This window comes from Musca vetustissima, unplaced genomic scaffold (genome assembly GCF_032173495.1).
Source record: "Musca vetustissima isolate MV318-11 ecotype Yass unplaced genomic scaffold, APGP_CSIRO_Mvet_v1 utg59597, whole genome shotgun sequence".
NCBI lineage: Eukaryota > Metazoa > Arthropoda > Insecta > Diptera > Muscidae > Musca > Musca vetustissima.
This window is the reverse complement of record NW_026873887.1, coordinates 140,539-153,795: the sequence shown is the minus strand read 5'-3', so window position 1 is coordinate 153,795 and position 13,257 is coordinate 140,539. Positions and strand designations below refer to the sequence as shown.

The following is a 13,257-nucleotide window of genomic DNA, read 5'->3' as shown; positions in this document are numbered from 1 at the left end:
AAGTTACATAGATTGCTTGTCCGAAATAAAAGAGCATTTGAACAGTTTTAAAGCGGAAAAAACTTCTCCTATAACGCCTAGCGTCATTAATGTTAGTACCCCGCACAATTCCCCTCGTCCTCAACAAATTGTTAATGTGCCTAATCCGTCTACTGTTGTTCAACCAGGACATTCTAACGATGGAAATGTGTCGATTCATAGTATACGTTTGCCATCTCTATCTAATACTGTTCACCCAGATATTCAGAATCCAGCGGATATTTCAATTTCCAATTGGAGTTTACCACCGAATGTTGCAAATATCAATATGCATAGTCTCAATTTACCTCCGTGTGATATTGATGATTTCCATAGAGACTTTTTGTCGTGGCCTACTTTCAGAGATCTCTTTTCTGCCATGTATATAAACAATTCTCGGTTAAGTGACATCGAGAGATTATGTCACTTGGTGCAAAAAACTAAAGGTGAAGCTAGGGACATAGTTTCTAAATTTCCACTAACACATAAAAGTTTCACTCTTGCTTGGAAATCTTTGTACGATACTTATGACAATAAGCGCATTCTTGTTGATAGTCATTTAAAAATTCAGTTTGATCTTCCTTCGCTTAACAATGAAAATAGGCTAAAAACTTTACAACGTTTGTCGTGATAGTTTAAAAGGTATTGATTTCTTTATTTGCATTCAAATTCACACTCTGCAACGTTAAGGTCACATTTGGTGAAAACTTCAAATTCACGAACAAGTAAAATTCCACTCCAAACCTCGTTGCTTCTTTTGCTCCAACGAAAGCCACACTTTGTATTCCTGCCCTCGATTCAAAAAGTTAACTTAATAGAGTGGCACACAATAATAATATTTCATCAAATGCAACGCCCGTTCCCTCCACTGCCCAATCGGATTCTAATTTAGCTAATGTCGCTTCTACGTCTTCTGGGGCGAACCCTACCATAGTTAATCGACAAGTTTATCACACTTCTCACAATTCTAAAGTTCTTCTCGGAACAGCTATTGTCACCCTTGTGCACCAAGGTGCTTCATATCCAGTGCGAGCCCTCATTGACCCTGCGTCTGAGGCTACCTTTATAACTGAGCACTTGCAAAATAGAATTAAATTGTCTTCTCAATCCACCCTTGCAAACATTTCTGGTGTAAATGGTTCCCTTTCGGTCACTTCAAGGAAAAATTGTCGCATAAGGATAAGCTCTCGTTTAGATTCTTCAATTTCATTAGAAACCGATGCCTTTGTTCTGCCCAAAATTTCTGGCAATCTACCCTCCTTTTCTATCGATCCTGCTGTATCGTGTGCCTTGCCTCAAATTCGTTTAGCTGACCCACATCTCTTTGATTGTCGTCCTGTCGATATGTTATTGGGTGCTGATTTATATCCTCAAATTCTGTTGCCTGGGGTACAACAAAACATTTTAGGTTCTCTTTTGGCGCAAAATTCTGTCTTCGGTTGGATTATTTCTGGTCCAATTTCATGTTCACCAGTTCGTGTCTTTACGACCACATTAGAATTTGGTGAAGAAGACAGTCTAAATAAAAGTCTTCTGCGTTTTTGGGAACTTGAGGAGGCTCCCAAGCGCAAATTGCTCTCGCCATCAGACAAGTTTTGCGAGGAGAATTATAGGTCCACCACCACGAGGAATTCAGATGGTCGATATGTTGTCACCCTCCCTTTGCGAGCTGAGTTCCCACAATATTTGAAACTTGGTGAGTCACGTCAGAATGTCTTGAGTCAATATCTTCGAAATGAAAAGTCCCTTTTATGCAAACCCTCCCTTAAAGATATGTACGATGCAGTTGTTCGCGAATACCTTGATTTAGATCATATGAAACTTGTCTCTCCTTCTCAAGCGCCAGATTTTTGTTATTTACCCCATCACCCCGTTGTCAATTTAGAAAAACAGACCTCAAAATTGCGAGTAGTTTTCAATGCATCGAATAAGACTTCCACTGGTACAAGTCTTAACGATATTCTGCACGTGGGACCAACACTCCAAGCTGACTTAGTCCTATTAATTCTGAGATGGCGCCTATATCGATTTGTTTTTAATTGTGATATCACCCAAATGTATCGTCAGATTCGAGTCCACCCAAAACATACGCCTTTCCAAAGGATTTTGTTTAGAGACTCCCCTAGTGACCCCATTAAAGACTACGAATTGCAAACGGTCACATTTGGCGTAAACTGTGCCCCTTATCTTGCTATACGCACTTTATTTCAACTTGCTGATGATTGTGAATCAGAATATCCTTTGGCTTCTAAAATATTACGTAACAGTATGTATGTCGATGACGTTCTTGCTGGTGGTCACGATATAAACTCCACATTACTTGCGCGTGACCAACTTATCACTTCCTTGTCCACAGCTAGATTTGAGTTACGAAAATGGACCTCAAACGAAAAATCTATTCTTGAACGTTTACCCCCTAGTCACTTAGTCGATGCTCAAGTTCTATCATTCGTAGAAGCGAGCAGTTCCAAACCTTTGGGCATAAGATGGAATGCCAGTCTAGACTCCTTCTATTTTGCTGTAAATCCAATTCCTAAAAAATCTAATTACTCAAAGCGGGAAGTCCTTTCACATATAGCCAAATTATTTGATCCTGTAGGTTGGTTAGCTCCCGTTATTGTCGTTGCAAAGATTATAATGCAAAAAGTGTGGTTAGATAATATTGGATGGGACGAGTCACTTCTTTCTTCAACTCAAACCTCCTGGCAAGAATTTGTTGAGAATTATCCCCAGGTCAATTTAATTAAGATTCCGCGTTGGGTTCAATACGAGCCAAGCTCCGTAGCGGAATTGCACGTGTTTTCTGATGCTTCAGAGAAAGCATATGCGGGGGTAATATATATTCGTATAAAGGACTCTTCTGGTAATATTAAGGTAAATTTGTTATCATCCAAGACGAGAGTTGCACCCATAAAGTCCGTTTCTCTTCCTCGCTTAGAGTTGTGTGGGGCCGTTTTAGCGTCGGAGCTTTTAAAACCCATTTTGAATGAAATAGACATTCCTATTCAAAAGTTATACTGTTGGTCGGATTCAACAATTGTGTTAGCATGGTTGCGAAAAACGCCTACTACTTGGACGACATTTGTAGCAAATCGGGTTTGTCGAATTCAACAAAACGTAGGAAGTGCCAATTGGTTTCACGTTAGATCTGAGGACAACCCAGCTGACTTGGGAAGTCGTGGTCTTTCACCTGCAGAACTTGCTAAGTCCACACTTTGGTGGAACGGTCCCTCTTGGTTGGGTCTTGATAGTTCACATTGGAATACGAATGAATTAAGTCTTCTTGAAACCAATTTAGAGGTTCGAAGCGTGAAATCACATTTTTCGTTTTTTACTCATTATGAAGATATTTTAGATAATTTTTCATCCTTGGATAGAGCGTTGCGAGTTTTATCTTATATGTTCCGATTTATACATCAAACTCATCCACGTTATCGTTCACAAAATTCTTTTACCAGTACGGTCATAACTTCAGAGGAAATTGGAAAAGTTAAACGTCGCCTTGCCATCATAGCACAAAAAGTTTATTACCCCTCAGAATATAAGACCCTTATCGATAAACGCCCTGTGTCCTCTAGTAGCTCCCTTCTGTCGCTTAACCCAGTGTTGGATGAATTCGGTGTCATGAGATTGAATGGTCGTTTGGTCAAATCTGACACTTTAACTCTTGCCGAAAAATACCCCATAATTTTGCCGTATTCGTGTCGTTTCACTCGTCTCCTTGTTGAATATGTACATGCAAAGTCCGTTCATGGCGGAAACCAACTAATGTTGCGTCTTATTCGTATGGAGTATTGGATACCTCGGGTGAAAGTTCTGATCCGCACCGCAATTAGCCGCTGTAAAGTCTGTTTATTAGAGATGCATCGACCATGTAATCAAATAATGGGTGCTCTCCCCCCCGAAAGAACTTCGGTTACTAGAGCTTTCACGAACACGGGAGTCGACTTTGCAGGTCCTTTTGACATTAAGTCATTCACTGGTCGAGCCTGTCGTATAACGAAAGGGTATGTCTGCGTGTTCGTCTGCTTCGCTACCAAAGCTGTTCATCTAGAAGCAGCATCCGATTTGTCCTCCGCCACGTTTCTTGCCACATTTTATCGTTTTATAGGTCGTCGTGGCTGTCCAAAAACAATATTTTCAGACAATGGTACCAACTTTGTCGGTGCCTCTCGAGAACTTGAAAATGAGTTTAGGAAATTTATTCATGAAAGTCGTGATAAAGTTTGCTCCACCTTAGGATTTCAGGAACTTACTTGGCAGTTTATACCAGCTGGTGCTCCCCACATGGGTGGTTTATGGGAGGCAGCTGTAAAAAGCTTTAAGAAACATTTTTATCGACATGCCAAGCCCTTATCTTACACCTTTGAAGAATTCTCTACCATTTTGACTCGAATAGAGGCTTGTCTGAATTCTAGACCCTTGTGCCCGATGACAGATGATACAAATGATTTAGTTGCACTTACTCCTGGACACTTTCTTATAGGTGCTCCCCTCCTTTCTCCACCCGAACCCCTTATAGAAGAATTACCATTGAGCTTGATTAATCGATATCGAAAGTTGAAAGCCTTAACACATCAATTTTGTCTTCGGTGGAAAGAAGAATATTTAGTCAGTCTCCATAAGCGATATAAGTGGAAATACCCCCAGAGAAATTTTGAAATAGATGATTTAGTTGTGATTCGCCACGAAAATCTGCCACCTACTTCATGGAAGTTAGGGCGTGTTGTCCAGACTTATCCAGGTATTGACGGGAAAGTTCGAGTTGTTGACGTCAAAACTGCTCAGGGAACAGTTAGGCGACCAGTCGTTAAATTAGTCGTCTTGCATAACTAAGCCGTTTTCTTTTACTCTCTTTCTCTTTCGTGTTGTCATTTTTTGGTGTGTTAGAATGTCCTCTCAACAAGAATTATTCCCAGAGGTTATTTTGTCCGATTACGATGAGGTGATGATGTCGGATCGGGAATTGGAAGCGGAGATGTTGGCTACTAGTCCGGGAATCCAAGCGAACCCCGAAGATCCAAAGTTGGATAATGTCCCCACCACCTCCTCCGTTAAGAAGGAAGACGACAACTCAATGCCGAATCCGCAGGCTACCAGTTCCTTGGCGGTAGTTCCTGTCTCGAATGCGGCAAAAAGGTCCCCGGTAACTTGCAGAATATGCACCCACCAACATCATTTATATAAATGTCATACGTTTAAAAGGATGACACTGGAAAAACGTTTACGGGCAGTAGCTTATTATCGTTATTGTTTCAACTGCTTAACCCCCGACCACATTTCTAAAAATTGTCCCGTCCGTCAGTCGTGTAGGCATTGCAACGATCGTCACCACACGTTATTGCACAAGGAACGTAGGTCTAAAAATTCAGGTCGCGCCGTGCAAAGAACGCCTACCCCCGTTGTGCCTCGAGGTATTTTCCCTGTGCCACCCCCTCATGTTTTGCCGACTACCGTACTGCCCATTACGCGATCTTTGTCTTTGTCCCCCACTTTGTTGATAAGAATTTGCTTGCCACATTCTACTGTACCGGTCCGTGCGTTGCTTGACCCATGTTGTCAAGTAAGCCAAGTCTGCGCATCTCTTGTCCGACACCTTCGATGGCCAACCACTAAAATTAACCAATCGGAGTACGCCGATTTTCTGATAGTCTCGCGGTTTGATTCGGCGCAAAGACAATATGTTACGGCCAGTCTAGCCAATATAACCCGTGGTGTAACCCCTTCCATGTCGGCTCCACCTTCCGTGCGCGAATCGTTTGTAGGATTAGAACTTGCCGATCCTAATTTTGATAGAGCTGGACCCATTGCAATGGTTTTAGGTCCAGAAATTTACGCTAAAATAATTTCCCCACGCGTAATATCCCAGCCGGGTCTACCTACGGCCCAATATACAACGTTCGGTTGGATAATTTCGGGTCCAGTACCACTTTAAACAACCCGTTTTGTAACTCTATTGAATTGAATTTGAAATGAATTAAATGCTCACAAAAACTGAACTTGCGTCCCTATTTTCCTTATTTATTAAGTATTTTTTTATCCATACATTCTATAATATATATTTGTTGATACATATAGATGTATCAAGGTGAGAGGCAATGTATAAGTTAGATATGTTGACCTTCAACTTCCCGAGCTCAGTCAATCACGTTTGCTGGTTGACACAACGGGCATCTACTCAGCAAGTTCCCTCAGCGGAGACCGCAGAGTTCAGATGCCACCGGGCGGTGGTTGTTGTTGGTTTTTCTCACCTTGGTACATGAGAGATTCTTGCTCTCATTGGAAGTAGTGTAGTAGTAGTAGTAATATACGACAACGATCCTCAGCGATCACCGCGATCCTCTGCGATTGCACTGAGCCCCAGCGTTCACTTGTCGTTTAGATTTGAAAGCGAAACCACCAAGGCCTCTGACGCCACACCAATTTACTAAGGTAAATTATTTGTTGTAATTTTGAAAAGAATATTCAATAAACCTCCCAATTATTTTTTAATACAAAACTAATCACCTTGTGTTCTCATTTATTTTCCATTTTTTTTGTTTGCATCACACCCCCATACATACAGATATTCTTCCATTGTAATAATGTGTTTAAAAGAAATCTTCATCTCTATTTTGGTTTACAGTAATGATTGGTGGTTTTGAAATTTTTTATTCTTCTTTTTACTACTGGTTTACTGTACATAATCTCATCTATTTTCTTAATATTTTTGTATTTTATGGCTGGGGTCCAAGAAGAAAATAATTAAAATTAAAATTTTAATATTTTATAGTGAATATTAGTTCTTATAAGCTCGGGTTTGTTGTTAACTACGTAATATTAAATATGGTCTTATAGGCCTTGTATTACAAAAATGAATAAATAAATATAAATGCTATGCACACATATTCTTATATTTTAATCCAGACTTGCGGTAAAAAAAACAACAATGTATAAATATCTAAATGCTACAACTTATATTTATAGATTATAGATGCTGGTAACTTCAAAATATTAAACATTTTGTAATTATTGCCACTGAACACGTGTTGTGCGTACATTTCGAATGAGAATATTTTCCTTTAAATTTTGAAAGCTGAATGTTGTAAAACTAAAATTATGAAAAAATGGAATTATATACCTGCATGAGACTACCTTGCATGGTATAATTATTACAAGGTAGGGCACAGCTACCAACTGATTACAATTTTTTCTCAAGATGGCTTATTCTATCAAATCAAAATACATATTTTGTGTATGTGTGTATTGTTTTGAAAACAATGTCAAATAAATTGAAATATATTCAAGTTTAACTGAAATGAAAATAAAGTTTTTAACACGTTCGTCTGGAAGTAATTACTTTGTTATGGATGAAACAAACATTTTATGGTATTCCCTACTGGATTTTGGGAAGAAATCATAACCTTTCATTAATTTTTCGCGTTTTTAGTTTTGTGTTAAAAAAATGTCAAATAAAAACAAACACTTGTTGCGTATATTTATTTTATTTTTGGCAGAAGAGGCCAAACGAGCATAGTTGATTTTTTGTTATTCACCTCAAGCTGCTCTACCTTGTATTATTGTACCATGCTACCTTGTCTAATTATGCCATGCTTACAAAATTATAAATTGTATTGTATTTGTGTGTTTTTTATTTAAAATATAAAAAAGGCAAAACAATTAGTTTTCCCCTCGGCAAAAAATGACGTTAAACCTAATAGAATTCTATGAATTCGCTTACTGGCCGACCTTATATAGGCCTTGAACTCATCAATTGTCTTCAAATGTTCTGTCGTTTGCAGACGCAAGAGATAGTGTTGAATTTTAGGAAACGCTGACAAGTTTAATTTTGGTCATTCGACAATTTGCCGTTGTAACAAAAAATTTCTGTGTGATTGTTATTTCATTTACTGTACAACCCTCGCTTATTGAACCGGTAAAGATGTATACAAATGGTGGTTGAAATGTATATCCCTTAACTAGATAATTTTTATCCCTTAACTATTGTGATAACAGTATCACAATGATGTAATATTTGTACTGCGCATGACACGTACATTATTTGCTTATGACGATTTTTTTTTGTCAAAACTTGACTATAACAGGAAAAATAAGGACATGATTGTTTCGAAAGCAATTAAAAATTACAGAATGTAATGTCATTTTATCTACTATAATAATTTATACTTCATATTCCGATAAACAAATCTTTTATATTTATTTGTAGTCGAAAAATCGAAAATATTGGCAAAATGACTCAAATGACTCAAGACGAAATAATAAGTAACACAAAAACTGTTCTACAAGGACTGGAAGCACTTCGAGTGGAACATGCCTCATTAATTTCTGGAATAAGCGAATCTAATAAGGATGAAGAAAAAACTTACATCATAAGAAAAAATATAGAGAATATTGAATTGGGTCTCAATGAGGCACAAGTAATGATGGCCCTATCATGTCATCTTCAAAACATTGAAGCTGAAAAGCAAAAACTTAAAACGCAGGTACGAAGATTGCATCAGGAAAATGCATGGCTACGTGATGAACTTGCTAATACACAACAAAAATTTCAAGCATCAGAACAATTGGTCGCCCAACTTGAAGAAGAAAAGAAACATCTAGAATTTATGACATCTGTAAAAAAATATGACGAAAATCAAGATCAGGAGGAACAAAATGAAAAACCTAGACCTGATCCCGTAATGGAACTTTTTCCAGATGATGATAATGAAGATAGAAACAATATATCTCCAACGCCTCCAAGTCAATACTCAAATCAATCTTCGGGTTATGAAATTCCAGCTCGTTTGAGAACTCTACATAACTTGGTTATACAATACGCATCCCAGGGAAGGTATGAAAAAAATTGTTATAAATCTATTATTAATATTATATATATAGATACTTTTAGAGATACAGTCGGGTATGCTTATAACGAACATCGGTTATAACGAACATTTTTTATATCGAACACATTTCCTGGTCTCGAAGTTTTAAGACAGATATTTTATACAAATCTTTAAATCGATGTATTTAACGTATACGAAAAGTACTAAACGGCACTAGATTTGGTACAATTAGGATTTGGGTGAACGGATAGGGCTGGAAACCTAAAATTTGGAATAATGGTTACTGTTGGAATATAGAATTGAGATATGGAAGTATAGTACTTATGTGTACTAAATGGTACTATATTTGGTACAACTTGATTAAGTGTGAATGGATAGAGCTGTACTCCAGAATTTTGGAATTAAAATTACTGTTGGAGTGTAGGATTGACATAGGTTTGGAAATTTTTAATTATAGAAACAAAAAGTACTAAATGATAAAGGCTGATATTCTGAAATTTTTAATTAATATTACAGTTGGAGTGCAGAATTGAGATATGTCGGTAGTTTTGAAAATTCGTCAGCATGTGTACTAAATGGTACAACATTTGGTACAATTTTGATTAGAGTTAACGGATAGAGATGGTAAATGAAAATTACAGAATTAAGGAAGTATTGGAATTTCGTACATATTGACACTTACTGGTACTAAATATGGTACAATTCGTTTTGTTTGAGCGGGAATCCTAAAATTTGGAGTTAAAATTAAGGTTGGAGTGTAGGATGAGACATGGAGGTTGTTTTAAAAATGCGTAATTATCTACATATATAAAAGAGCTTATATATAACAGAGATCATCGCTCAGACGAAACGGCTGAAGCTAGAAGCTTGAAATTTTGTGTGTGGGTTTTTGTTGGTGTGTAGGCGTGAGATAAGGCTGGGTTTTTGGAAATTCGAACTAGTAGGCGAACGGGAAGAGCTAGAATTCTGAAATTTGGAATGTGGGTCACTGATGGAAAGTTAGAAAGCTATGCAAAAGGGTTTTTGGAAATTCGACTTATAAGTGTACTAAAAGTACTAAATTTAGTTTTAATTGTATATATATTGTATACATATATAGCTAAAATCTTGAAATTTTATATGGAATACAGGTTGGGAATTGGTGTTAATGTGTGGAAATAGTTTAAGATTTTCGTACTTATGTTTTTTAAAAAGTACTAAGTGGTACTAAATTTGGTACTATTTGCTTTTAGTTGAGTATATATAGATGGAATCCTGAAAATCGGAATTAGGACTACTGTTGGAATACAGGATTGAGGTACCTTTAAAAAATCGTACGTTTGCGTACGAAAAGTACCTAATGGTACTAAATTTTGTGCAAGTTGGATTTCGGTTCACAGATCTGGAGTCTTAAAATTGGGAATAAAAATGACTGTTGCAGTGTAGAATTGAGGTAGTTTTGGAAATTCGTACTTATTGGTAAGAAAAGTACTAAATGGTACTAAATATAGTACAATTTGGATTTTGCTTAAACGAATGAGCTTAAACCTTGAAATTTGGAATTCTGATTACTGTTGAAGATTGAGCTATAGAGACATCTTTGGAAATTCGTATTTGTGTGTAAGAAAAGTACTAAACGGCACTAGATATGGTACAATTTGGATTTGGGTGAACGGAGAGAGCTGGAAACCTAAAATTTGGAATAATTGTTGCTTTTAGAATATAGAATTAAGACATGGAAGCATAGTTCTTATGTGTACTAAATGGTACTATATTTGGTACAACTTGATTAAGTGTGAATGGATAGAGTTGGACTCCATAATTTTGGAATTAAAATGAAATTTTAAATTTTAAATTTGGAATGCAAATCACAGAATTAAGGTAGTATTGAAATTTCGCACTTTTGGATACGAGAAGCACTAAATGGTATTAAATAGAGTACAATTCGTTTTGTGTGAGCTGGAATCCTAAAATTTGGAATCAAAATTAAGGGTGGAGTGTAGGATTGAGATATCGAGGTAGTTTTGAAAATGCATGATTATGTGTACTAAATGGTACTAAGTTTAGTACAAGTTGGATTTAAATGAAAGGATAGAGATAGACATAGAAATAGAAAACGTATACTTGAAAATAAAAATACTGTTAGAGTACAGGATTGAGACAGTATTGAACGTAGACAGTATCAAACTTAAAGTACGAAAAGTACTAAATGGTACTAAATATGCTACAATTTGGATTTATGTGAACGGATAGGGCTGGGAACCTGAAATTTATGATTAAAATTACTGTTGGAGTGTGGAATTGAGGAAGTTTTATAAAATCGTACTTACCTCTACGAAAAGTAATAAATGGTACTAAATTTGGTTCTTGGTGAACGGATAGAGCTGGAATCCTTAAATGTGGACCAAAGGTTATTATTGGAGAACATGACTGGGGTAGTTTTGGAAATACGTACTTAAGGGTACGAAAAGCACAAAATTTGGTACAATTCCGACTTAGGTGAACTGGTAGAATTGGAATCCCGAATGTTGCAACTTATAGCCTAGACAGACGACAGCCTTAATTTGCATTAACAGCCTTAATTCAAATTAACTTGTACATTATCCTCATTTTTATGTGTAGTAAATGCACAAAATCAAACTGAATTTATACTGAATTAGGCAATTTCAATATGGCAATGCTGTCGAAAATTAATTGTTTCTTGTCAAATTTATTTATATTTATGAAAATAAAAATAAGAAATGAAGGCTAATTTCAACCATTTCTTAAATTGGGAGCTGTTTAGCTATGATCATAGTTGCTATTCCTCCATTATGTCATGTATCTATTTCCTAAAGATTTAATCTTGAAAAATATCGAAACAAATGTAAAAAAATTTCATCATACACACAGACAAACAACTGTTTTGAAGCAAAAAAAAATGTTTCGTAAATGCAGAAACTCTCGTCTGTCAGGGGTAAATATTAATTCAAATTAAGAATTTTTTAATGCAAATAAAGGCTGTCGTCTGTCTATGGTATTAGGTTACTGTGGGAGTGTAGATTCGATATAGTTTGGAATATGGGTACGAAAAGTACAGAATGGTACCAAATCTGGTACAATTTGGTTTTTGTGAACAGACAGATCTGGAATTCTTAAATTTTGTCTTACGATTACTATTTGAAATCAGTATTGAGGTATGTTTGGAAATTCGTACTTATGAGTACGAAAAGTACTAAATTTGGACGTTGGTGGGATTAAGATTACTATTGGAGAGTAAGATTGATGTAGTTTTAGAAATTCTTACGTATGACTATGATGGTACTAAATTTGGAACAATTTGGATTTGGTTGGGTCCTGAGATTTGGAATTTAGATTACTGTTAAAGTGTAGTATTTAGCTATGGAGATAACTTTGGAAACTCGAATAGATGTGTAGGAATAGTAAATAGAATAGCAAATGCACTAAATTTCGATTTCGGCAACGGAGAGAGCTGGAAACCTAAAGTTTGTAAAGTGGGTCACTGACGGAGAGTTAGAAAAAAGTACCAAAGGGTTTTTTTTTTATACTAACTGGTACTAAATTTAGTGGTGGTGGTATGGAAGAAGTCTAGAAAATGTGTAATTATGTGTTCGAGGATGAACCCTATTGAAATTGGGAAAAATCGGTTCAGATTTAGATATATTTCCCACATTTTAGTCCGATTTTATGTAAATAGTGCACCAAACTCCCTATATATCCTTCGATTTACACGAAATTAGGCACAGCGAGCTGAATTAAGTCTAGAACGATGTGTGTTAAACATTATGAAAATCGGTTCCGATTTAGATATAGCTCCCATATATAACTTCGTCCGATTTAATGTAAATGGTGTACCAAAGTCCCTATATATCTTTCGACTTGCACGAAATTTTGCATGGGGTACTTTACTAATTTCCTTACTGGTTTTAATCTCTTTAATGGAAGTAAGAAATATTTCAGAAAATAGTGCTTATGTGTATGAAGAGTACTAAATCGCAAACTATATTACAACAAATTTGCAGTATTCACGATTCCATATGAAATATTTTTTGTATTACCTTTCCGCATACGAAGTAGCGGGCAATTTGCTAGTAATAATAATATAATAATAATTATACCATGCATGTATTTAACTTTTGAGGTGAATAAAATCGTACGCATACGCATGAATTTAGCTACGCCTCAAAATTTTGTCTGCAGGCAGGTCAAGTTCGAAGATGGGCTATATCGGTTCACGTTTAGGCATAGCTCCCATATAAGGGTACCCCTTAAATTTCGGTATTTTGGGGTTCTTGAGCGTGTTTTTCAACCGAATTCGCTGAAATTTGGTACTTTGAGTTCTTATTGGGTAGCAAATCTCCCCACTAAAAATTATAAATATAGGTAAATTTTTTCTGGTACCCCCCATATAACGGTACCCCTCAATTTTCGG

The 13,257-nt window shown here is 36.4% G+C and overlaps 2 protein-coding genes across 2 annotated transcripts in view; both read left to right on the top strand.

The window, feature by feature from the left end:
• Nucleotides 1-3,417: 3,417 nt before the first annotated feature.
• LOC133328855 (uncharacterized) lies at nucleotides 3,418-4,854 on the top strand. Its single transcript, XM_061537368.1, has one exon. It carries the CDS (start codon nucleotides 3,418-3,420, stop codon nucleotides 4,852-4,854), a length of 1,437 nt encoding a protein of 478 aa, XP_061393352.1.
• Nucleotides 4,855-8,221: 3,367 nt separating this feature from the next.
• Nucleotides 8,222-13,257, top strand: part of LOC133328846 (kinesin light chain) — a 77,530-nt gene continuing 72,494 nt past the window's right edge. The window contains exon 1 of the mRNA XM_061537356.1: nucleotides 8,222-8,851. Coding sequence (XP_061393340.1) covers nucleotides 8,250-8,851 — 602 coding nt within the window. The 5' untranslated portion in view covers nucleotides 8,222-8,249. The remainder of the gene's footprint in view (nucleotides 8,852-13,257) is intronic.